Source organism: Artibeus jamaicensis, unplaced genomic scaffold (genome assembly GCF_021234435.1).
Source record: "Artibeus jamaicensis isolate MK-2021 breed Jamaican fruit bat unplaced genomic scaffold, CSHL_Jam_final contig_464, whole genome shotgun sequence".
NCBI classification, from domain to species: domain Eukaryota; kingdom Metazoa; phylum Chordata; class Mammalia; order Chiroptera; family Phyllostomidae; genus Artibeus; species Artibeus jamaicensis.
Window position 1 is genome coordinate 14,319,560 of NW_026521842.1, and position 25,192 is coordinate 14,344,751.

General features: G+C 46.4%; 1 protein-coding gene across 1 annotated transcript in view; it reads right to left on the reverse strand.

The window, feature by feature from the left end:
- The window catches only part of HYDIN (HYDIN axonemal central pair apparatus protein), a 339,107-nt gene that overhangs the window by 103,781 nt on the left and 210,134 nt on the right, over window positions 1–25,192 (reverse strand). The window contains exons 27-33 of the mRNA XM_037154186.2: window positions 11,557–11,641; window positions 9,064–9,273; window positions 6,683–6,820; window positions 5,808–5,985; window positions 4,028–4,152; window positions 685–812; window positions 134–270 (exon numbers count right to left, since the gene is read on the reverse strand). Coding sequence (XP_037010081.2) covers window positions 134–270; window positions 685–812; window positions 4,028–4,152; window positions 5,808–5,985; window positions 6,683–6,820; window positions 9,064–9,273; window positions 11,557–11,641 — 1,001 coding nt within the window. The remainder of the gene's footprint in view (window positions 1–133; window positions 271–684; window positions 813–4,027; window positions 4,153–5,807; window positions 5,986–6,682; window positions 6,821–9,063; window positions 9,274–11,556; window positions 11,642–25,192) is intronic.

Below are 25,192 nucleotides of genomic sequence, written 5' to 3' on the forward strand. Positions count from 1 at the left end.
AATCAATGAGCGGCCGAACAATTCTTTCAGCTGATCCCAGAAGAAACACACACTTGACTCCAGAAAGATGGCACAGCTGGCTTTGTTAGAAATGACCAGGTGCAGTGGGAAAGGGTCTCTCAAGCCTGGTTACCTGTGTCGTGAAGGACGCGCTTTTCTGCGTGGAAGGACACTGGGATGTGACTGGTGTTGGTGACCTTGATGATGTGTGTTCGGACGTCACCGAGGATGATGTGGCCAAAGTCCAGGATATACTCTGGCAGCTGGATTCTGGAATGGTTAACAAGCGCTCCTTACTGGTCACTTTTCCAGATTTGAGAGAGTGTGAACCTCTCTTCTATTTCCTGTGCACAGTGCTATTCCCTGAAGCTGAGAACAAGTAACGGACCCCGGAACAGAGACTAGAAACAAGATACTTCTTCCTCTAGAAGCCCACACTGCTGTTCCAGCCATTCTCTCAGAACACCTTCAGCATGGGCTTCTGTGAAGCTGAAACTGGGCCAAAGCCAGAGGTTTCTGATATCAACAGGCCTGGTGAGCGGGATGCCAAAGGTCAGCGGATCCACGAAGCACATGGACTGCTTTCCTAGTAATCAACCATCCTTTCAGGGAGCACTCTGGGGGGCCCAACGCTTGCTCCGCTACACTTTGAAACAAGCACAACATGGAAGGAAGGGCACTCACTTGGCCATTCTGAGGCGACTCCAGTGGCTGACATCATCTGAGGGACCGGGGACGACTGTTTTCTGATGCTCTATGGCGTAGGTTTGGACCAGAAGTCGTTCTACTTCCACCTGGAGCTGCGCATTTATCTGGAGCAAGAGAGAAGAGCAAGTAAGCAAAATCTTCTAGAACATGTACTCTCAACGTGGGCAGTATCACCCCTAGGGGGGAGAAAATTGGTTCTGGGAGGGGGCAAAAAATCTTAGCTATCACAGTAGTTTGTGACCCTCCAAAGAGGCAGGGTACAGTGTATTTGCGATGCTGATATTTTCATGGGGCTGGGGGTGGAAAGCAAACTGGTACATCTGTACATGAGTAGTCTCACGAATAAAAAGGAAAGAACTATTGATACTGACAGCTCTCGAGGGCATCATGCAAGAGAAAAGAGCCAATCTCAAACATACTGTATGATTCCATTTATGTAACATTCTTGAAATGACAAAAAAATGTAGAGATAGTGAACAGATTAGTGGTTGCTGGGGGCAAGGGATGGGGAGATTGGGGGTGGGGGTGGCTATGAAGGAGTAGCCTGTCAGGGCAAATACAAATTAAAATTAAGAGATTTAATTGTCCCCGTTGAAAATAAGGAAAGAGACTTCTCCTCACTCCCTTTTCTTAGAGCATTTGCTTTAGAAAACTTGTAGGTAAATTCTCTCTCTCTGAAATGTATGTAAATCCTTTTAAAGGCTACATAAGCCTCTTGTCAGCTATACAACTCCAGTGTCCCTCTCAAGACCCTGGGGATGGGCCCTTGAGGCCGTCACCAGGGACGTGGTGCCCACGTCTGTGGGAGGGCGGGAGCCTACCTTCGAAGGGCCCATCATAAAAACAGGACACGTTTGGTTCCCCTTGGATACAGCCAATTAGCTAACCCAGATGGTCACCCCAGTTACCGTGTGAGTTTAGGATGAGCTACGTGTGACAAACGGCACTGCCAAGTCCTCTGATTTGAGGACTAGTTATGGTTCTTCAAGGCTAGTTACTGTTTAATTTGACAACACGTATGTAACGGGCTGCCATTTCTCTCCGTCTCGGCAATCTCTTTGCGGACTGTCTGTGACATAGCTGTCGCTCTGGTTTAATATTTAATAATAACATTTTTTTCTTTCTTGTCTACCTTGGTGGAGAGATTTTTCTGGGTTGGAAGGGAATTTTGTTTTAATTCTACTTTTCCAACAAGCACAGCATCTGTGTGGTGTTGGAACAGTTCTGTGCCCTAATTGTGGTGGTCACACAGACCCGCGCAGGAATTGCCCCCACGCACACCCACACACCGGTGCACATGAAGCTGACGAAATCTGAGCTCCGCAGCTCGTGCTGCTGGCAGTGTCCCGACTCTGACAGAGTACTCTAGTCGTGTAAGATGGTACCATCGAGAAAACCATTTTTCACAACTTTCTCTGAATGACAATTATTTCAAAATATAAATTAAAAAATTGATATCAAACTATTCAAAAAGATTACATTTTACACACATGAAATATATTTGATGGGGTATTAGATGAAAGATGTCTTGGGGGGCCTGAGAGTGAAACAAGGCTGGGAGATGCTGCCCTAGAAGGTCCCAACCTGACGCTCATGGCCGAGCAGGAAAGGTTAATGTGTGGAGTGGTCTGCAATGAGACAATAGGAGAGGTGGGAACTGTGACAAGGTGGGACAGGCACCTGCCTCATCCACAGGCAGCCCCAGTCATCTTGAACAGCAAAGCCAACCCTCTTCTTGGCTCCTGAGTCACTCAGTGGTCAGTTGGCCGCTGGCTTGTGCAGGAGGACTAGCTCACTCTGCTCCTGCCATTACATTCTCCTGCTGTTACCCCAGGTCTGCAGGGACTGCCAGACACAGCGGTGCTGAGGGTCTGAGGAGGAGCCACCTGGGTAGGCAGTTAGCAGGTGGGGATGCACTGCTGCCCCTCATGGAAGGGTGGGGTTGGCTGGAGAGGGCAGAGGCTGAGAACATGGCGTTAGGAGATAGATGGGCCTGGATTCAAATTCTAGCTCCGCTGCTTACCGTGGGAAAAGTACTTCACTTCCACGAGTGCTGCAAAACTACAAAGTTAAGATAATAATGGCACCTTACTCCCCCTCCCCACTGTGGGAGGATTTAATGAAGAAACAATGCAGTTCAGTAGCATGGCACGGGCCTATTTTAAGAGTTCAATAAATGGTAGCTATTGTTATTAATTATGATTATCTTGGAGCTAAGGTTCACTTTCAGTATCTGGACTGTAAGTAATCACTGCTGGCCTATGGGGTTCCCCGTCTTCCCAGTGCCACCGCTATTCCCGATTTTAGCACCCCTCGTACCCAATCGGACAGCTCCCTTAGCTGTCTGTGTAATTCTTCCTTAGGACAGTATTGTCATGTGCATTTGCATTTTAAAAGGAAAGCACAGGGAGACAGCAGCCTTCGTGGTCAGGAATAGACTGTTAAGAGGGAAGCTTCAGGGAAGTTTTTGCCTTCCTCTAGCACCACAGGGGCAACCTTCGCTTACAAGCTGTGCAAGGCAGCACAAACTCCTGATCGTTCCAGAACCCTCTGCTGTCCCTCTCTCCCGCTTGGTTGCTGGGTGCCTGAGGTCTCTAGTCTGAATTTAGCCTATTCCCTGATCACTCAGAACACTTCCCTGGGAAGTTCGCCAAGCCCTGTGATGACAAAGACCATATGATGACTCGAATCACTTTCTCCACCTCACCCTCTCCCCAGGTCCACAGCGGTGGTTCAGTGCCCTATCAGATGCTTCTCCTTGGATGATGCACAGAAATCTCAGGTGCAACAGTGGACCATCTGGACTCACTTCCCTTCCACCTCTTTCACCTGAAACTTCCTTCTGGTCTTGAGTTTCTCACCAGAGTGCTCCCTTCTTACTTTGTCATGCACTTGGACGCCACTTCCTCCTCATCTCACATCCAAGCAAACCCTGACCAATCCACCGCCAAAATATTTCTTGAATTCGCCCAGCTCTCCCTACTTTCTCAGTTATCACCTTCGCTTACACTACTACTGTCTCTCATCTAGAATTACTCCATCAGCTTTTAAAATAAAAGACACAAAATAAGGTTGAAACATTTAGTGACTTCTTGTTGCCCTCAGGCTAAAGTTCAAAACCCTGAATGAGTTCACTAGGGCTGCTTACCTCTTAAGGCTCATCTTGGTTCCCTTATTCCCCCTGCTGCCCCACTTCTTTGCTTTAGCTGTACCTTTTTCTCCTTTCCATTTCTCAGAGATACCATGTGCCCACCCCAGGGCCTTTGCACATACCATCCTTCTACCAGCTACATTCTGGGCAAAGTGAGGCCAGTGTTACCTCAGAAGATTCATCCTCAGGTATTTGCTCCGTTGTCTCTAAGTGATTAAATGTTTCATATTTGTGGACCTCTTTTTCTAGTTTTTTTCTGGCCTGATTCAAGAAGCTTTCATACTTTTCATTTCCTGTGGGGGTTGGAATAAAATCAGGATCATTAGGAATATATGAATTATGCCCCAAACACAGACTCTTAACTCAGGTTAAATAAAGTGAGAAGGGAAAGGAACTTTTTGGAACCTCCCTTTGCCATGTTTTCTCTGCTTTAGACGAGGAAGTAATTTGTGAGTGGGATGAATCTGTATCAGAGACCTCACTGAGTTTGATGAGATTATGCTTTAGCAAGTTACCGGCCCGTTCTAAGGAAGTCGATGGCAGTAACATCCTAAGTCACTCGTGGGGTGACTCAACTAGATCCCAGATTACTTGGTACTTTCCAAGTTCTGGCACTAACATACCCAGATGGCTGGTCACCCTTTCAATTAGTCTTTATGTGTATTAACTCTCCATGAGCAAAAAAATATATATTTGGGTCAAGTTGCTTTAATGACAACTAAATAAGCTACAATCCCCTGAATCAGGGAGGGTAGGCAATCGGTAGAGAGATTTCAGACACCAAAGTCCACCAAAACGGTGCAAATTCAAATGCTCGAGGGGCAAGGCAGGCACAGTGCAATGATCGCAGTGCCTTTAGGGGACAACAGGAAGCCCTGGACTGCAGGGAACGGAACACAGAAGGCCCCACTAACGGTATTCAGACTTCGGTTATGTTACAGCTCTGCACGGACCAGACCACGTCCCCTGGAGAGCCAGCTAGTTTTCCACCGTGTGCAAAGGCTGTCCTTCCTGACCATTATCTGTGGAGGAGGACTGACTTGTGCCCGCTGAGAAGCTAAGGTGTGACGGGTCTTAGGATGTATCAATGTCTGTGTTCATTTTTTCAGGGAGCCAACAATTAGGATTTAATAGATGGTTATCAACCAATGAGATAGTGATTTTGGGGAGGGGGGCAGGAGGAAAGGCTGAGGTATGACGGCTTAGTGGGAAGCTGTTTAGGGAGTGTAGATTTCAAGGAGCTTGAAGAGTGATTTACAAAGAGTGAGAAGTTTCTCTGACCTTTGATCCAGCATGAAAGAACCACAGAGAGTGTGTGGCTCAAAGCACCACTCAGCTGAGCTTTGGGCTCTGCCAAGACAGAAATATTCTGCACAGAGGAATAGCTCTGGAGGCCTGATGCTACTGGGAAAGCCTTGGCTGGCTGTGTGGGCAGACAACGACAGTGTGAATTAGCCTCCAAACTCTGTAAGATCAATACGGGGTTAGAACCTTGTTGCCTTTTAGCACAGTTTATATTCTGAGAACAGTACTGTCTGCAGTAGAGTCAGCCCTCACGTTCTCCATGCACATCTGTGAGTGTACCTCTGGGAAGGACGACTCGGAGGGAGATGACAGCCGGAAGGGACGTGTGCTGGCAGGAAAGGTCGTTGGAAGTGCAATTTCCTGACGCCTCTTGTGAGTAAGTCAGTGATTTTGCCATCGACCTCAGTGATGGCAAAATTGGTTGGGGGCTTAATTCGAGACTGCCATGGCCAGGTCCTGTCTCACAGAACTCAGCTCACCAGTCAGTTTCAACTCTCGACTTTTTTGTGACTGAGGGATAATGCCGAAGGGAACTAGTAAGGGCTGACAAGCAGACGATGTGAGGAGCTGTCAACCCTCGAACGAGCAAAGCTAAGATGCTTATTTGTCCCCCGGGGGGAAATATGACGGTGGGTAGCATTACCTTTGAGGTTTCTGGGGAGGTCAAGGCAGATTCGAGGAAAGATTCCCTCTCCACGCAATGTGATATTTTCTGGGTCCAGGTGGGCGATCTGTATCTGGAAACTTCTTTGAAAGACTTCGGGTACTCCAGGTAAGTAGTAAACCTTCAACACCTGCTCTTGAAGTGACTTGATAAAACCCTGTGCAGCAGAAAGACCAGAGAGAACTTTAAAACTGACAATGCACTCCTGCGCTGGCACTTTGGTGGACCAGACAATCCCAAGGGCCTGCTGTGCTGGGTAGTCCTACTCACATCCCTCCTTCCAGACTTATGTTTGTGATGAAAAAATTATTTTCATAATGAGAAAAATTCAGCAAAGGTTGCTTAAAACTGAGAGATTAACACACCATGTACAAGAAACTACTTCGTCTATTTGCTTTTAAAACCAGTTGGCTCACTGCCGTGTACTGGCGTTTTCACACCTGCTAATGGAAAATTGCTCTTGTTTGCTGTGGTCAGTGGATGGGGGCTCTCAGCTTCAAGGGGTCACGAAGGAAGTGTGAGGACAGAGGTGGAAATAAACTGTCTTCTAACCACGGAGGAAATCCATGCTGTGGCATTGCCTTTTCCACTAGGGGACCCCTGGTGCTCAGACAGTGCCTGGCAAATGTGGGACACAGTAAATATTTGTTTAATAAATGAGTGAAGTGCTTGGATTTATTTATTTTTCTTGCTGCTGAGAGCTCTTTAGTTTGAATTTTAAAGCTATCACAACCCACCCCCCAAGTCACGCCTGTAATCCTGGCAGAGGACTGTGTACTGTCACAGGTCTGTGGGCTGTGGCTTGTAGGCGTGACTCTGGGCTCCTTGCCCCTCAGGGAGAGGAGGCTACTTACTGAGGGAGGCAGGGTCAGTGGCACGCCGGGTATAAGGTTGTCTGGTGAAGACTGGTGGTCGATCAGCACCTTGAACTGAAAGCCGACTTTCCCCGTGTTCTTCAGTGTGATTTGACTCTCTGTGACGTGGTCGAACAGCTGGAGGAGAAGGAGGAAACCAGTGGTTCCTCGTCACCACCCTTGGGGATGTTGCCATCATCCCATCAAGAGCAGCTAGAGAAACATGCCTCCCAGAGAGGGCTGTAGTTTTCAGGATGTAGATGCTATCTATTCTCATTTCAGTGCACAAAAAGGTGCCGGCTGGGGCCGGAGGAGCAACAGACCCCAGACACCTGGCTCGGTGTTAGTTCTTCTAACCTGTCATGTGCTCAGGGTGGCTGTGCAGGGAGCATCCACCTCCCGGACTTCAGTTTCTTCACCACAAAGAACTCATATCAGAGGATTACTTACTTTTTCTACACTAGGAAGATTTGCTTTTTTAAAATAAAAAAAAAAAACAGACTTGAGTTCAGAATTTTCTAGAATGAATTTTTCTATTTACATGGCAAAGACATGGAAATAATAGGCCAGACATGCCTTTTTATGCAATTTTGCTCATGCAATTCAGTAACTAACCAGCAGGTGCTATAACCACGAACTAAGGCCACATTAGAGGTTTTAAGACAAACTAGGGCAAGGACCAGCTGCTTTAAAAAATACACTCTGAGCTGATCCAGAACCAACTGTCCAGAGGACCTGGAAATAATGAATGAAAGAGAATTCTGTTTGGTCAGGGCATTAAAAAAGGTCTCAATGGATGTTGGGTGAATTTGATTTTAGCCACTATCTCTAACCTATAAGATACACACACGCACACACACAATTCCATAATTATAGCTGCAGTAGCCATATTATGAGGATCTAACTCTCATTATAATTTGATAGGAAATATGGTCTCTGAGTACATAACACAAAATCTAATTGGGAAGAAAAGGTGTAAAGACATAGAATTAACTAGCAATTATTCCAAAGCAAAAATTAGAAGATACATTATATTATGGCAAAGACTATATTTAAGTGCCAGGCAAACATAAAGTAGGAGAAAGACAAGTGAGGGATGGAGCTGAGCTGGGTCTTACAATTGTGTAGGTTTGGGTTGGGAGGACAAGGGGAATAATTTCCTGCAGGAAGGGCTGGGGTACACTAGGGCCAAGGGGTAAAACAGCTTGGCCACAAATGAATGAATGAGCTATAATGGGGAATGATGAAAAACAAAGTTGAATGTAAGGAGCATCAGTTAATAGAGGGGCTTAGGATACCCTTACTGAGGTGGAGGTACCCGGCTGTGATCCGATGGAAGACAGAGAAAGGGACTCAGGACTGAAGGCCTTCTCTGTCCCAGGCACAGTGCTGACCAGTCCCTTAAGTCACCACAACCACCCAGTGAGACAGGCACTGCTACTCCATTCCCATTCTACGGATGATGGATACTGAGGCTTGGAGAAGTCAAGTGATGCGCCCAAGGTGGCACAGTCAGTAGGACGTAACACCAGGATAGCATCCTAGTTCTTCTGCTACAAAACCATATTCTTTTCTCAGTACTGTTCGACATGTGGCCTTCCCAAATGCTACTGGGTTAACTGTTCAGTGACTACTGGGACAAAAATGCAAGTTGGGAAAAATGCGTCTGGCGGTGATGTGTAGATGGGTTAGCAGTAGGAGCTAAGAATGCATCGTGACCCCTTGCTTCCACGGGGTCTGTGGACTAGCAGCATAGGCATCACTTAGGAGTTCGTTAGAAATGCAGATTCTCAGGCTCCACCCTGGATGCACAGGGTTAGAAACTGAACGTGAACAAGATTCCCAGGTAATTCATATGCACATCACAGTTTGAGAAAAATGGCTGTAATAATTTAGGCATGATTTGGTGAGACCCTGCAGTGTGATAACCACAGTGGCGATGGGAAGGGAAAACCGACTCAGAGGGGTGCTGCTGGATGAATCAGCAAACCGTGGAGGCTGGAAGAATATGGGGAGGTGAAGGAGAGAGTGGAAGGGAAATGCCGTGGAGATGCATTTCCATGGGACTAAAGGGACTGAGAAGGTGCTAGTGTTATTGAGAGAAACAGAAAGGTGGGAATGGGCTTCCGGACTGAGAGGGAAAGAGGCAAATTTGATCATCTAACATGCTGCATTTCAGGAGGCAGTGAGAAAAGCAAGTGAGGACACTGGGCAAACAGTTGGCAGTGGGAGGATGATCAGGATCAGAGGCAGAGGAGGGGTCGAGGACAGGGGCGATGCTGAGACTACAGTGACCGGGGAGGGACTCCAGGAGAGGTCAGAACACAGACAATGGCCGATGTTCAAGGCGAAGGCAGAGAAGCTCCCGATGGGTGGTGTACCTGCAATCCATAGTCAATGTCCTTGGTGTCAAAGGAATAGTTGACCACGGATGCCTCTCCCTTTAGTATGATCTCATAGGTGGGCCCTCCTTCCACTTCACACAGAGCTTTAGCCTGTGCGATGATGTCGCAGTGTCCATAGAAGGTGAAAGCCACCCGGTGGCTACTGTGTGGCCGCAGCTCTCCATAGAGGGGTAAAATATCAAATACCTGCAGAGAAAGTCATTCTGTATGAGAGCATCGGTGGGAACGAAGGGCCTGGAAAAGGAAGTTCAAGTTTAGTCGATTTCCAGATAAATTCCTGGCTTTAACTTGTTGGATTCCATGCGCGGGGACTAGCCCTGAAAGTATGTGATGGCCACGGCAGTCACAGTGCTCTGGCAAGATTTAAATTTCTAACTGGGGCCAGGCGCTCAGTAAGAAGAGTTAGGGTCAGATGACTTTAGGGCCCCGGAGCTGTTGTTTCTTCTATGCCAGGGGCAGCATTTCATCCCGTCCAGAGATCCACAGGGATTCCAGAAACTCCACTGGGCTCTGGTTTGGGTCTGTTCTTTCTGTTCAGCAGAGTTCCCTTTAAATCCATCGAAATCAGAGGTGTGAGGAAAAGCTAGCAAGCATTTACAATGGGGTCATCAATGTGCTCCTCCCCACCCCTGAAGCAAACATGAACTATGTTGTATGTATTTTAAAAATACAGGCATACCTTGTTTATTGTGCTTTACTTTATTGTCTTTTGCAGATATTGCTTGCTTCTTGTATTTTTTTTCCCAAAGGGAAGGTAAGACCCTCTACCAGCAAAAAGTTATGATTCTCTAAAGGCTCAGAGATGTTAACATTTTTTTAGCAATTAAGTTTTTTTAAATTAAGGCATGTACATTGTTGTTAAGACATATGCGATTGCACACTGACTAGACTACAGGATAGTGGAAACACAACTCTTCTACACACTGGGAAGCCAAAAAACTCAGGTGACCTGCTTCATGGCAGTACTTACTTTATTGCGGTCGTCTGCAAATAAACTAGGGTGTGTCTGCAGTACATTTTTTCCTGTGGAGATAGTTGGACGGTTGGCCAATATGCATGTACAAGGATGTTTACTGCAGTGTTATTTATAAGAGCAAAATTTTGGAAGCCACCTAAATGCCTCTCAGGGATTATTTAAACGAGGTGTTTGTGGCGCTCTACCCATGGAGGATGTGCGCATGTACAAATTAATTTAGAGTGGGTTTTTTTTAAGAAGATTTCAGCATTATTTTTCTATAAATGATAGGATTTGAGGATTTTTGCTTTCACGTTTCTATATTCTTGAGTTTTCTATGACATTTTTGAAAATAAAAAAAGAAAAAATTAACATTTCAAAGACAAGTGTTTTATATACACGCACGTACTCTAAAAAATCTAGAAAGCACAGAAAGATTCAAATAGTTAAAACAAATCAATGATGAGATTATACTGTGGCTACATGGATATATGTGTACATATGTGTATATGTATTTGTATTCTGACTTTCCAGTTGACATTATAACATGAGTGCTTTTTTCCCTTGTGACTAAATATTCTTCACAAGCATCATTTAAAATCCTTAAAATGGAACACATAGTATTTTTTACTTAATGTATCAGACAGTGCTCCAAGTCAGCATGTAAAGAACTTTCTCATTTTCTGCAAAAGAAGTGCACAGTGTAGTTCTTGTGCAGATGTAATTTAGTTAATTCAACTGGTGTCCTATTGGTGGAGTTGTTTCCAATTTTTCTTGCTTTTACCAACAAAACTGCAGTGTGCAAGCAGAGTTACATGTCTTGATGTAAATGTAAATGTACACCTGCAGAATAATGTCCTGGCAGAGGAAGCGTGCATTTTAAGTTCTGAAACAGCTGCCAAATCGTACATCACAGAGGCTGTGCCAGCTCATACTCTGGTCTATGAGGGTGGACAATGCTTGCTTACCCAGCTGTGCTACTGCAGATAGTCTAGCCTCATGGACACACAATAATTTATTTTTCCAATTTTTTTTTGCTATTTCTAAGTGTTCTAACAAACATCTTTGTACCTAAATCATGCATCTCCAATGATTTGCTTATGCCATCATTCCAGGAGAATTTAAGGGTATGCATTTGTACACTCTTGATTTCATCTTTGTTTTTACTGTGAAATCGTTGAGGAAAATATTTCTCCTTTTGTAACCGCTCTCTAGGGGCTGGGGAGAGCACGAGATCTCTAAGGTTTAGAGGTAACTAGTTTTTCCACTAAAGAGAAAATCTATTGGCTGAGGTGTCTGGGCCCTCCTGCAGTGTTGGCTCAGTGGGTGTTTGGTTGCTACGTGACCTGGATGAAGTTTCACAGCCTCACCACAGCCAAGCCCCACTGTTGCCCTTGCTACTCTGCTCCCGAGTCTGCCTCTGCCTCTGTTTTATGGAAAGGACCCTCATCTTGCCAACCTGCCCCAGGCAAGCAAGCACACACACACACACACACACACACACACACACGTACATCTGAGATGCGCAGGTTGGGCTCTTCTGTTTTTCTGTGTTGTCCTTGCTCTTTAGACCCAAAATCTTCATCCTCAGAGACAGTCCTGGGGAGTGCAAAGAAGTACAGGGAGTCACTCATTGGTCAGCTGTCATGGCACAGCCTCTAGCCCCACAACCCTGTCTTCTTCCTTCCACTGCTGTGCCCCACAGAACAAGTGGGGCTCTCGCTCACTGGATGCCTTCTCAAGAGGTCAGCTGGTCAGTGCTCTTACTTCCTGTCCCCCAAACAAGTGGTCCAGGGCATCGAACCAGGCAATTCTCTACAGGCCCAACCCTTCTCTGCTGGCCTATCAAACCCATGCCCAACTTATAAAAGTTCTGGGAAGCTCCGGCAATTCTTCAGACAATTTGGACATGTCTCCAATGCTCAGTGTTAAGTTTCATCACTTACTGGAGCATTTTATTGTGCAAATATAATGTCTGACCAATTGTCATATCCTTTCCTGCTGGTTATCCTTGACCTGACCCTGGCTTTAGACTTTGGGAAGGTGGAGAGGGCAACATGGTAAGAAAGGCTCATTCCCTGATGACTTTCAACTCCGTATTCCAGATGCTTAATCCAGGGCCTAATACACAGAAGGATCTCATTAAATTGTTGACTGGTGAGTGGTTGGATGAATAAATTAGAGATGAGTTTGAGAATGTAAGTCAGTGTACAGAGAAGAATGGCATTTAAGAGAGAAATCCATTAGGGCTTTGCACTTAATTAAAAAATCACTTAGAGCAATCTCAGGGGACTGTATTGCTGAGACTGTGAGCTGGCGGAGGCTGAGGTCCCAAGATGGACTCCAGCTGGGACAGGAGGGCACTGTCAGGCTTCCTCAGCCACATTACAAATCTGCAGACGCATGGGGAAGACACAGCTGCTGCAAGGTGGGCTCCTGTGCCTAAGGCCATGTGCCAAATCCTAAGGCCAGACAGGTCTAGAAGGGACTGCTCTACACCCTCCCACGTTCAAATCTTAGCTGAGCTTGTACTCTCTCCTAAAAGTTTGCTAACCATGCCCTCGCAGTCTGGATCCAGTGTCTCTTCCCTGAGTACCCACAGCCCCCAGGGTTCCCCTCTCACACTCATATCTCCTGTCCCTGCTAGACTGTGAGCTTGCTGGAGACACTGTATCTACTCTGTCACAACACAGTGCCTGAACAAAGTGGGCACTCGGGCATGGCTATGAATGAATGTACACTGAGATCCTGCTCCCAGAGAGCCAGAAAGCAGGGCTAGGACTAGGGTGAGGAATGTGAGGCACTCGCTTTCTGGTCCTGCAGGTGCAGCTCAGCCTGTGCATGACCCACCTCCTGCACGTTTGCTCTGGGGCCTCTACTGCTCCACCCTGGTCCTGGCCCTGCCAGTTTGCTCTGCTGCCACTCCGGTTCTCTGGGGCACAAGAAAAGATGGCACCGGCTGCTACTGAAGCCCTTATGTCCAGGTCTCACAAACTGGAAAGGTCTTTGGATGTCATAAGGGCCAGAGTGGTGGGGTCACCCCACTCTGCCTGCTCCCCTCAGGATGCATGTGGCTTTTTAGGGACTCTTTCCCTCTCACATCTCAGGCCTTTGATACTAATTTCAATCCACTGTCACTTATATATTTATTCTGGCCCCATATACACTTTACTTTTTGTCAGAAGCTCAGCAGAAATGTCACTCATCAGATGGAGCACCAACACTGTCCCATCTTGCCATTGGAAGGAATTTTTCCTCCCTCTTAAGTTTCAGAGCATTTCACCTGCACTCCTTTTGGGGCACTGATCACTCTCTAGCCCGTACCTGAGGGCCATGTCCTAAACTTCAGGCATTCCTCTACCAACTTCATGATTTCTGCCTTAGTGAATATCATTTAATAAATCAATTTCCATTGAGGTATAACTTACATATGCAATGTGCTCATTTTAAGCATATAGTTTGATGAGTTTTTACAAATATATATACCGGTGAAATCACTATCATATTAATAAACGGGACATTTCTATCAGCCTCAAAAATCCCTTTGTGCCCCTACCCATTCTCTCTGGCTCCAGACCCCTCAGCTCCACATCAGTACAGAGCAGACATGCTGACAGCCCCATGTAAATAGAATCCTTAATGTGTACTCCTTTGGACTTGACTTCTTTTGCCCAATAGAATGTTTTCAGATTCACACATGATTTTGCCAGGTGCAATAGTCTGTTCTTTTAATCATTCAGCAGTATAGACAACCCTGTGTTTATCTATCTTCCTGTTGATGGACACCATGGCTGTTTGCAGCTTTTAATACTGTGAATAAAGTTGCCATAAGTCTTTGTGTGAAAATATGTTTTTATTCCTCTTGGGTAAATTTCTAGGAAGGGAACTGTTGTTGGCTTGTACGGTATATGTATGTTTAACATTATGGGAAACTGCCGAACAGTGTTCCAAAGTGGTTTTGCACCATTTTATACTACCACCCACAGTGCACTAGGGCTCCAGTCAGTCCATATCCTCACCCACACTTGGTATTCGGTCCTTTTCATTTAATCATTCAAAGGAGTGAGTAGTGACAGCACACTGTAGTGTTCACGAATAGGCTTATTTCACAGGAAAAATGTATATAATTACTATAAATTAAGAACCAGCTCTATCTACTATATTAAAAAATATATAATGGAAAAAATGTTCTTATTTTCTAGCCTGATGAAGGCTCTGAGCAGAGCCCTGCTAGTCCTTTTTAAGAAGAAAGATCAGTTTGGCTTCCCTTTGGGAAAACCCTCAGTGAGCAGGAGAACTGTGAGCTCTTGGAGGGCAGGACCCAAGTGCTTCCCTCTTTAAAGCCCCTGGAGCCCAGGGTCTTATACCTTCCACATGAGCTCAATCTGTGTCTGACTGGACAGATGGAGAGGTGGACAGATGGACAGGTGCATGACTGGTTGAATGAGAACAGGTAAGTTGCATGGTGCGGGATAGTTTGGCTATTCTGCATGTCCACTTTCAACCTGTCGCCCCACCCCTACCACATGGTCTTGGAGAAGAGTGGAAAAACTCTTTTCATCTTCTCCTGTGACCTTCCACTTGGCTTACTCCAGGCCAGACGTCCCTACTTGACATTACCTTAGGTGGAAACCACACCATTCTGGGCAGAGGATCCATGTTGGGCTGGGTGCTGGGAAGTTCATTAAAATATTCCTGAACCTCATCCTTAGGTGCATTCTGATTCGGCAGATCTCAGGTGGGCCCCGGGAGTTACATTTTTAACAGTCTCTCTGGGTCATTCTAATGTGCAGTCAGATTTAGAGCCTACCATGGGTAGAAATGGCAACACGACGGCCAAGGACCAGAGCTGATGGCTAACACGGGGCTGTCGCTGAGCCCTGCCAGCTGGGGACAGTGAGATCAGCACGGGGTGATTTGGAGCACTTATCAAACCGCCCAGGCCAGCGGGGATGCCTGGGGCGACTCTGCCAGGTCACTGCCCCACACAACAGCACTCTCCCATCCACCATTTGCACCTCCCGGGGTGCTGTGCTGAGTAGCAAAAAAATCACATGGGAATGTCTGTAAAGGAAAAATACAAAGCTGCAGAGTATCCACAGACCTCAGGGAAAAAAACAACACCTCAGCTGACAATGATGCCTGGACAACTGGGAAGTGAGAGGTCTCTTTGGAAACACACAGAGCAGTCCAGTCAGGCAGCCCTGCTGCTAACAGACAGAGCCACAAGAGACGGCAAAACCTTTGTCTTAATGAAGGCTTCCACTTATCATTAAAGTCGAAAACCTGCTCCCAAACACTAAAATAGAATGTTGGTGGAGTTTTTTTGGATTGGATTTCATTTTACCCTCAGGAACAGATGATTACTTTCCTGTTATGCTGACCCAAACAGGATTAGATTCAGTTATTTTTAAAAGAGTGCACAGCAAACAAGCAAAAAAAAAAAAAAAAAAAAAAAACAAAAAACCCCAAAGCCCAAAATCAATATTGCTCCAATTCCAGAGCTACCCATATCAGACTCGCTGGAGCGCCCAGGAAAGAAACCCTCCCTTTAGATGTGACAGAACCGCGCAAATGTCAGACACACCGTCAGTCAGTCGGCCACACTGGTTTGGACTCAGCAGTTTCCCTCTTCAGAGGTTACTTGCAATTTTTGGTAACTTGGGATCAATACAAACTTTTGTGCTGCAAATTAAAAAATGTCCACCACCCTTAGTTCCTGTTCTCCCTTTACTGGAAGCAGCGGTCCGTCAAAATAAAGCCCCCCAAAACGAGTCTGTGTTTCAGGTGATGTTTTGTGCTGCACCTCAGACAATACTTGGGGATGGAACGGTGTTCAGTAGACGTTCGCTGAAGTTTGGGCTGCACAGATGAGGTCTCAAACGCTGGGTGGGGATAGTCTTGCAGTAGACACCATGACTTCTAATTCTCTGACTCACTGGACCTGCATTCTAGGCATGACCACTACAGAGGGTGAAGGCAGCCACGGGCTGGAGAAAAAGGTCCTGCAGGCATGTTTTGTTTGGCTGATATACTATTTGATATTTTTTTGCAGTTATGACTGTAGCAGATGCCATTGGCACAGTGTCTATACCCCCTTTAGTAGAATGGTGCACCCATCCCCAGGTTGCTGCGTGTGTTGGCTGCACCTTTCTCTGGGCATTGCCCTGGCCTGGCGGAGCTGCCTGGGAGGGTATGTCCTCCCACCCATTAGGGTGTGAGCAGTAGGCAAGGACTGTTTGATGAGGGAGAGGACTATAAGAGTGCGGCCTCGTTGTCTCCGAGTGGGACAAATTCGGATGCAATTCACACTGCAGGGCTCCCACGGGGTCAGGCAGAGGCAAGACTTCTGAAGTCACACCTTCCCCTAGTGTTCCCCTCCAGCTTATAGTGTTTGTTTTTTTTTTTTTACTCTTCTATAATTTCTACCAAGAGCTCTCCCTCAATAGATCACCCACCTAAAAATCACCATTTCAGGCTGTGCTTCTAGGGAGCTAGCATAGCACTGCATGATTCCAAACATGAGGAAGCCAGTTCTTGCTTCAGGGGACTTAGAGGCCAGGGAGTCAGAGACTTAGGGATGGCTACAAGGGGTCCAACAGCAAAATGCGCAGAGTGAAGACTGTGGGGTCAGCGGGCTCTAGTTTGAATTCCGGCTTCCCGATTTATGTACCATGTGCTGGGTGCCGTGTTAGTGATGGAACCCTCCTCCTTGTTTGTGGTGAGGTAACAAACTCAGCAGGGTGCCTGGGTCATGGTGAGTGTCCAACACGCATGAGCTGCTCTTGTTCTGGAGTGGCGGGGGTTGCCATCATTTTTGAAGTTTAGATGACAGAAGAGTCTGTCGGAGTCCAGATGAGGGGGAGAGACCGGCTTTCCCAGGATGTAGGGGCAAGTCTTCAAGAACAAGGAGCTAGTCTAACTGCATCTGGAAGAGTGGTCCTTCCTAGGCAAAGAGTGGAAAGGATGTGCTGTCTGCGGGAAAGCCATCTGTGAAGGAAAAGGGACTGAGAGCCCCCGGGTCCTCCAGGGACAAGTCAGAAGTTTGTTGCAGATAGAGGATGCATGTAGATCCCAAATGGAAGCTGATGATGACAGTGATGATGATGAAGACTAGCAAGAAGTGAGAGTCAGTGATGGCCAGCAGTGGAGGCAGCCATGATGGGAGGGGGGATGGCAGCCGTGGGGACAGGAGTGGTCCTCCCCCTGCCACTTTATTTTCCCTGTTCTCATACACTTCTTCCTCTGGGCACCGGGCAGAAGAGGTTGTGAAGCACAAACAGCAAATGTAGGGGGAACCCAGGTGGCCAACGGTTCTGCTGTGGTGGCACCCACTGCCCCCTCCACTACTCTCTTCCTTCTGTCCCTTCTGTCCAGCCGGCCACTCGGCCTTGCTCACGGACAGCCGGTGGGGAGGCAGTTGTGGGAAGCTTGTCTTGGGCTGTGTCTATCAGGATGGGATCCTGAGCCCAAGGCCTTGGTCCAAATGAACTTTCTGATCATTTCAAGTCCCCATTTTAAAACCTTCTGGAAGACTCTCCATTTTCCTGAGGACAAAGCAGACTCCTTAGTGAGGCTTAGAAGGCCCTCCATGGTCAAGACCTCCTACCCCTAATTTTGATACCAAAAGGAGCAAATGACCCATGGCAGCCAACTCCTGGCATGGTTCAGAGGTCCAGTGCATTTTCAACAATCCAAGAGAATGGGTGCTATTCAGCGTAACTGATTTCACTGTTGAGGTACTTTCTCCTACAGGTATATATCATATTTCCATGCTTTTAACTTATAATTTATGGGTTATGTTAAGCAAACCCCTCATCTTTACATGTTAGATCTTATCAGGTGCTTTTTAATATTCCCCTTCTTTCTCAGCTATCTAACTTCTGCTTCTCTCATTTTCTTAAGGCCCTCCCTCTCTCCCTCTTCCCCCCCTCCCTCCCTTCCTCTGACCACACGTCACAAACCTGCTCCGGACTGGGTAGGCACCTGATTCATGCTTATAAAGGGAGCAGATTATAATCTGCTTCACATCATATTGAAAGTGGGCAAATTCCTAAGCCCCTCTGGGCATACACATGAAGACCCAACCACATTTCCATATCTACTGCCTGGCTTTGTGGTCTTACACTTGCTGCACCTCCCACAATGGGGAGCGGACGACAGATGGAAACAGATGGGGCTGGCTCAGCACCTTCCCCACCAGCTCGGTCTGGCTCTGCCACGTGAGAAGGGGAAATGAACTGAAGATGTACAGCCATTGTGGAAAGGGGCCTGCTGGAGCTTCTGACTTTATCATGTCCCAGAATGCTTCCACTGGACACTTGTGCTAAGGTGGACATTAGTGGGTCATCACTAAGTTGCTGAAGCTCAGTTATTCGGGCCTTAGGGAGTGAAAATTGTATTTTTCAAGTTTCTCTAAAGGAGTTCCTTTTCACTGCAGCTGTCCACTGGAATCACCCATGGAACTTTAAGAACAATGGAAGGGTGCCTGACCCCCAACTGAAGAGTTACGATTTATTTGGAGTGAGAATATTGAAAAGTTCCGGGATGATTCTAATGTGCACTCAAGGCTGAGTGTCACTGACCTGTGTGATGGAGGCAAGCGGGGCAGAGAATGGTGATAAAATGAGAGCCCTACTGTGGTCTGACCACTTGTGCCCTCCAGATTTCATATGTTGAGATCCCAACCTGAAGGGGACAGTATTTGGAGGTGGGGTCTTGGGAGGTAATCGGGTCAGAATGGCCGAGCCCTCTGGCCTGGGATGAGTGCCCTTACAAAGAAGACCACAGAAAGCCGGCCTGTCCTTTTTGCCGTGTAATCCACAGGAAAAAGACTCCATCTGTGAACCAGGAAGTGTGGGCCCTCTGCAGACACCGACTCTGTCAGAGCCACGACCGCAGACTTCCCAGCCTTCAGAATTGTAAGAAAAGGCTGCTTGTTGTTTGTAAGCTGCCCAGTGGCTGGCACTCAGTTACAGCAGCCCGAATGGACTGAGACACGCCCTAATTAAGTAACCGCGTCTACCAGTCACTCGTCACTTACTCTCTACCAGGTATTACCTTAAGCACTTAATAAGGACTGCCTAATTAAATGTTCACAACAGCTCGATGAGGTGGGGACTGGCATGGTCCTCAGCCTTCAGAGGACAAACCTGAGGCTCACAGAGCAGGTGGCTGAGCGAAGGCAGCCTGGCTCCAAAGCTCACTCTCTTAACGATTTTGCTGGGCAGGTGAGGACTCCTCCTTCGCGCCCATGGCAGTGATTCACTATGAAGTCGTCTTTTCCATTTTAAAGGTAATAGAAATCCACCACATAGAGAAGAGACAGTGTATTTTCTAAAATTTGGTTTTTGTTTTTTTTTTTTTTAAATAAGAGGGCCCCATCCTGATGGTATCTAGATAAGGAAAAGCAAGAGACAGTCGATCCTGCTCTTGAAGGCCTTCCCACAGGGAGTTCTGCTGTGAGGCGAGTATTGGAGAAATGTGCCAGGATCGGCTGTGAGGCTCTCCGGAGGATTTCCGTGAGCAGCGGCCATTGCTCCAAAAGCTCCAGAAGGTGTCCCCACTGCTACATGCTCTTAGAAAGGCAGCGGAACACGCAGGCTGTAAAATCTCCCTTATTATCAGCTTCAAAGCTCTTCAGAAATATTTTCAAAACAGGAAGTTTTTTTAAAGTCAATTCCTTTTAATGCCTGGTCTTTGGTAGATGTGGCTAGCTTTGGGGGATTTTAATGAATATGAACACACAGATAAATCAACTGCACTCTTTTTAAGAATCAGGTCACTAGCCGAGCCCAGCGGATGTGACTTTAACTCAGGTCCAGGTATACCCTGACACTTCCCATGCTTGTCTCGAGAAGCCAGTTTAGCTCGCACTGAGTATCTAGCAGGCTGATGCCCGCTGCCAACATTGGAGACATTGGGAAGGTGCCTTAAAAAGAATGAATCTATAGCAAGGTAACTAAAGTTCTTCTATAAAAACAATAAAAGCTGTACACAAAGTTTTGTAACACTCGAAACTGACACAGAGAAAAGCCCAACTCATTTCTCTATGTGGTAACAGATATGGAACATTAGGAGATTGGGCTAACCTGACCTGCTAATGGAAGCAGAGTATCTGATCTCTAATACAGAGATCACTTTTAGGTTAAACATGAGGAGAGTGAAAGGTCACTTGCAGGCTAACTACAAAGGCAGGAGCTTGTGTCTGGAAACTCAGACTTGAGAGAAGGCTTACAGTCCTCCTGTTGGTCCCAGAGGCTAATGGGATCCCGGGCCAGTAAATGAGCTGGCTCATCCCAGCAGGGGTGGGGTTCTAGCGGGACATTACAGGGCCTCAGCACGGGGTACAAGCAGGCCTGCAGGAGGTTGACCTCATAGTTCTCTTTCACAAGGGGCTTCACATTTACTACTAATGTCATATTTAAAATGAGGGTAACAGCACAGAGGTTCATTTTTTTATTATCTTAAACTATGTATGTATGTTATATACACTTTTGCACGTATGATGCAATTTCACAATAGAGAGCGGATGTCTAGGAGTATGTGGCGTGATCAGGTCGTTTCTGATCTTCCAGTGAGGCAGCTGCAGTTAAGTGAGGGGCCAAACGCCAGCTTAAACAGGGCTGGGGGTGAATGAGGGAGACGAGTGTATCATTTTCTTACATTGCCTTGTGCAGGGTTGGTGCTTAATGCAACAAGAGGATTTAGGGAAGGGCTAGGATGTGGATGGAGTGCTTGCTTGGACGGCAAAGCCACAGCGAACCTGAGACAGAGAGGTGATTACTAATGGAGAGGAACACTGGCAGAAAGTTTGAGCTTGCAAAGCAAGAGACGTCGGAAGGAAGGAAGGAAGGAAGGAGATGATGAAAGAGAGTGTAGCCTGAAGAAAAGTAATGGGTGGTGTGGGCCAGGGCAAACCAAGAGGACGCAGCCATGCGGTAGAGTGAGGTAGGAATGGGGGTGGGGGAAGGATGCGGGGGTAAAGGGACAGCCAGGAGAGCTGCAAGGAAGGCTGGGCCCAGGAGACATTCCTGAGGAAAAACTGGGGGAATGTGCTCACCACCTGGGTACTGAGGAGGGACGGTGAACGGAGCACAGACAGAGAGGCGACAGGTTAGAGGGTGGGCGGAGCCTTGGGAATGTTCACGATTGGCTTTACCAGCGAATGACAAATGGCTTTCTAAAGTGACTGCGTCAACTGACACCTCATTGGCAATTTCTGAGCTTCTGTTCCTCCATATCCTCAACCAGCTACTTTGTATGCTCATATTCAATTTTATGCAAGTTTATGGGTATGCAATGCTGTTTCAATTGCCACTTTCAAAATTACTAATGAGGTGGAATATCTTTCTATATCAGCCATTCACATTTCCTCCCATGAAATAACTGTCCATTATCTCCCAGTTTTAAATTGAATTACATGTTTTTTCTTCAAAGGCTTACTTTATATATTATGTACAGTTATAATTTGAAGATAATAAGTGTGCCAGAGCCATCTTTCCATTTGTAATTTCTCTTTTAATTATTTTTATAGTGTACTTTGATGACTAAAAGTTCTCAAATTTAATGTAGAAATTAAGAAAAGGTTTTGTGCTTTTTGTATCTTGTTTAAGAAATTCTTCTTTGCCCTGGCTGGTGTGGCTCAGTGGGTTGAGTGCCGGCCTGTGAACCAAAGGGTTGCCGGTTCAATTCCCAGTCAGGGCATATGCCTGGGTTGCAGGCCAGGCCCCCAGTGGTGGGTGCATGAGAGGCAGCCAGACATTGATGTTTCTCTCCATTTCTCCTTCCCTTCCTTTTTCTCTAAAAAGAAATAAATTAAATTAAAAAGAAATTCTTCCTTGCTCAGATAGCATCAAGGCATTGTCCTATATTTTTTCAAATCTAAAAAGTTGACTTTCAAATTTATTTCTATCCATCATCCTCACTAAATTCTTTTGTTAGTTCTAATAATTTGCCTGTAGATTATTTTGAGTTTATATGTAGATAATTGCAAGTTTATATCTTTCTTTCCAAATGTAGTCCCTTTTATTTATTTTCATATCTCCCTGAAATGATTTTAACATTTTATTGTTTTCTCAAATTATCCTTGATCAGGTTAAGGATTTTTTCCCATGAATAATTGTGTGGTTTTATTGGATGTTTTTTCCTTAATCTGTTCAGATGACCATATGGTTTTTCTTCTTCACTATGGTAATGTGATGAATTAAATCATTAATTTTTCTAATGTGGAACTAACTTTGCATTCCTGGAATAAACCTAATTTGGTCGTGATGGCTCATCCTTTTATCCTTTGCTAGATTAAGTTTGCTAATATTCTGATGAATATTTTGCAGTTATATTTTGAATTAATGAGTGAGAATGACCTGAAATATTTATGTCTCTGACCTGGCCTAATGGGTTTCGGTATGAAGAATAAATTGGCCTCACAAAATGAGCTGGGTAATATTTTCTTTTATTATTTTCCTCTGAAAAGAGCTTGTGTAAGTTTGAAATTACTTGTTCCTTGAATGCTTGGATGAACTTGCCTGTAACTATCAGGACTTAGTGTTTTATTATAGAAAGTTCTGAAATTATTTATTCAATTTCTTCAATGGGTATAAGCTGTTCCTGATTTACAGGCTTCTGTTACCAGGGCCTTTTACCCCTCTAATGTGTCCTCATGTATTTACTGGTTTGATTTTTTAAATAAATACTGAAATGGGCCATATTGGTCTTCTATCTATCTATCTATCTATCTATCTATCTATCTATCTACACACACACACACACACACACACACACACACATATGTTGAAGCCCTAAACCCTAGTACTACAGAAAATTACCATGTTTGAGATTGGTTCTTCAGAAGTAATTAAGTTAAAGTGAGGTCATCAGGGTGGGCCCTAAGCCAACATGACTGGTGTCATAAGAAGAGGCAGTTTGGTCACAGACATGGATAGAAGGACGACACAGGGAGAAGAGGGTCATCTGAAGGCCAGGGAAGAAGCTCAGCAGAAACCAGCCCTGCGCACATCTTGGTCTCTGGTTTCTAGCTTCCAGACTGTGAGAGAATAAGCCTCCCAGTCTGGGACATTTGCTACGAAGCCCTAACAAATAATACAAACACGCATGCCCATTGGAACCTCTTCTGCTCCCTCATCAGAGCTACTCTCCGTCTAGCCCCAGGGCTCCACGACTGCTTTTGTCTTTGATTCAAACTTTTCTGGGAGGTGGGAAAGAAAGAAGTGCAGAAGCTTAAAGAGTTCTGGAAGGTGCAGGCCTATAGTGAAGAGAGAAGAATATTTATGACTAGGACCAAAGCTTAGGCCAGCGAGAGGCACCTGCAGCCCTCAGACCCTGTGAGGCCTCCCTGTGTCCTGAACTGGCTTCAGACTGATCTCAGGAGAAAGAGCCTGGACGCCGCCTCTGGGATGCTGCTTCTCAAACACGGCCTGGGATTAACTCCACACAGGTGCCAATCCACTCAATTTCCTCGATAAAGGGGTGGCTGTAACAACTGGCATCTACTGAGCAAGGATGGTGTGACAAGGCCCACTCCAGAGGCTCTGCAGGTAGGAGGTGATTCAATCCTTACCACTTCTGTTCGTGGGAGGCACCCTCATCACCCCCTCACTTCAGATGAGAGAGCCAAAGTGAAGGTCACGTGGGGCAGGTAGCTGAGCACAATCCTGCCCTGGACAGGCTCTTAACCTGCACGCTGAGCAGCCCTGGACAGCTGGGTGCAAGGAGGCCCAGGGCCTGCCCTGTGGTATGCAATAAAGCTATTTTTGTTTTGAAAGAAAAATAAAGAAGCATGTGTTCCCTAAATATTTACTTAAAAAAATTGGACCCTTGGGCAAGGCAAGGGCCTTCCCTGATCACAGGTCTGGGCTTCGCTGTCTGCGGGGAGGAGCAGTGGGGCAGAGAGGGAGGCGCTCTGGGCCTGGCCCTCTGGAGCCACACGTGGGCTGTTGCCTGCTAAGGCCTGGCTTCAGCCTTGATGAATACAGCCTGGCACAGGAAATGGATTTTGTACCCTTGACCAGAAAGAAAGGGGGTCTGGGTCCACCATCTAGGTGTCTAAGGACCCTAGAGCTGTAACACTCTGGGATCTTGGGAAGTGCTTCACTTAGCGGCACTTGGTGTGAAGGAGAGGAAGGCACCCTCAGGGAACGAACTCCAGATTTTCTATCTCGGAGACATGTGCGCTTCACAGACATCTCTCATTTAATCTTCATGACCACTCTTTTAGGTCTCCATCTGATCTCCATCTCAGTTGAGTAAACTCAGGCACCAGAGGACAGAGCCTGGATTTCAACCAGCCACTTCCACCCACAGCCCGGGACCTCAGCTACCATGAATGCATTATGTCTTAGAAAGGTCTCTCTCAAGAAATTGAGGGATGATGGGGAGACAGATAGAAGCTTCCAGAAAACGAGGCTTCCTCCACCCCCCTTCCAGCCCTTCCCTCCTCCTCTTCCAATCACAATATCGGACAACTTATGCTCATCACAGAGAAATCAATGTGAGAACAACACGTGTTCTTTTGCTCCAGGGCTGAGCTCCCTCAGGCCCTCATATTAGATTTATTTATGATCTGATTTGGAAATAAAAAGGCAAAGCTGTCCTTGGAGACTACTTGGCTCATGCACTCTATGTTCTAGCATTGCCTTGGCTTTGCAGCCCTGGGCTTGAGCAGAGACGCCAGCCAAGCCAGCCAGTGTTTGCCTGACTCTCTCTGGCCTCTTAGAAGCAAAGGCTGGTTCGAGAGTGGGCTTCCTTGTGCTCTTCTTTCATACAGAGGCCACAAAGCATCGTGGTCTCATGCAGCTGACCAGACAGGCTGTGGAGACAGCCGATAAGGAGCACATTGCCATGTGCTGGCTCTGCCGGGGTGGACACGCAGCCCTCATGTTTCATCTCAGCTTCCTCGTTACCTGTGTACATGTGAGTGGCACAGGCTGTCATGCACCGAAGTCCATCTAGAACTCTCTCACACACATGGACTCACATGAGTGAGCATGTTTCTAAGCCAGTAACTGGCCCTCCCTCTTACAGAATGCTCAGTTAGCCTACTCGTCCATTTTACTTTTGTTTCTGTTCTTGTATGTGATGTGAGGGCCGGCTTAGGGAAAAAATACTCAAACAAGAGAGATTCTTTAAATG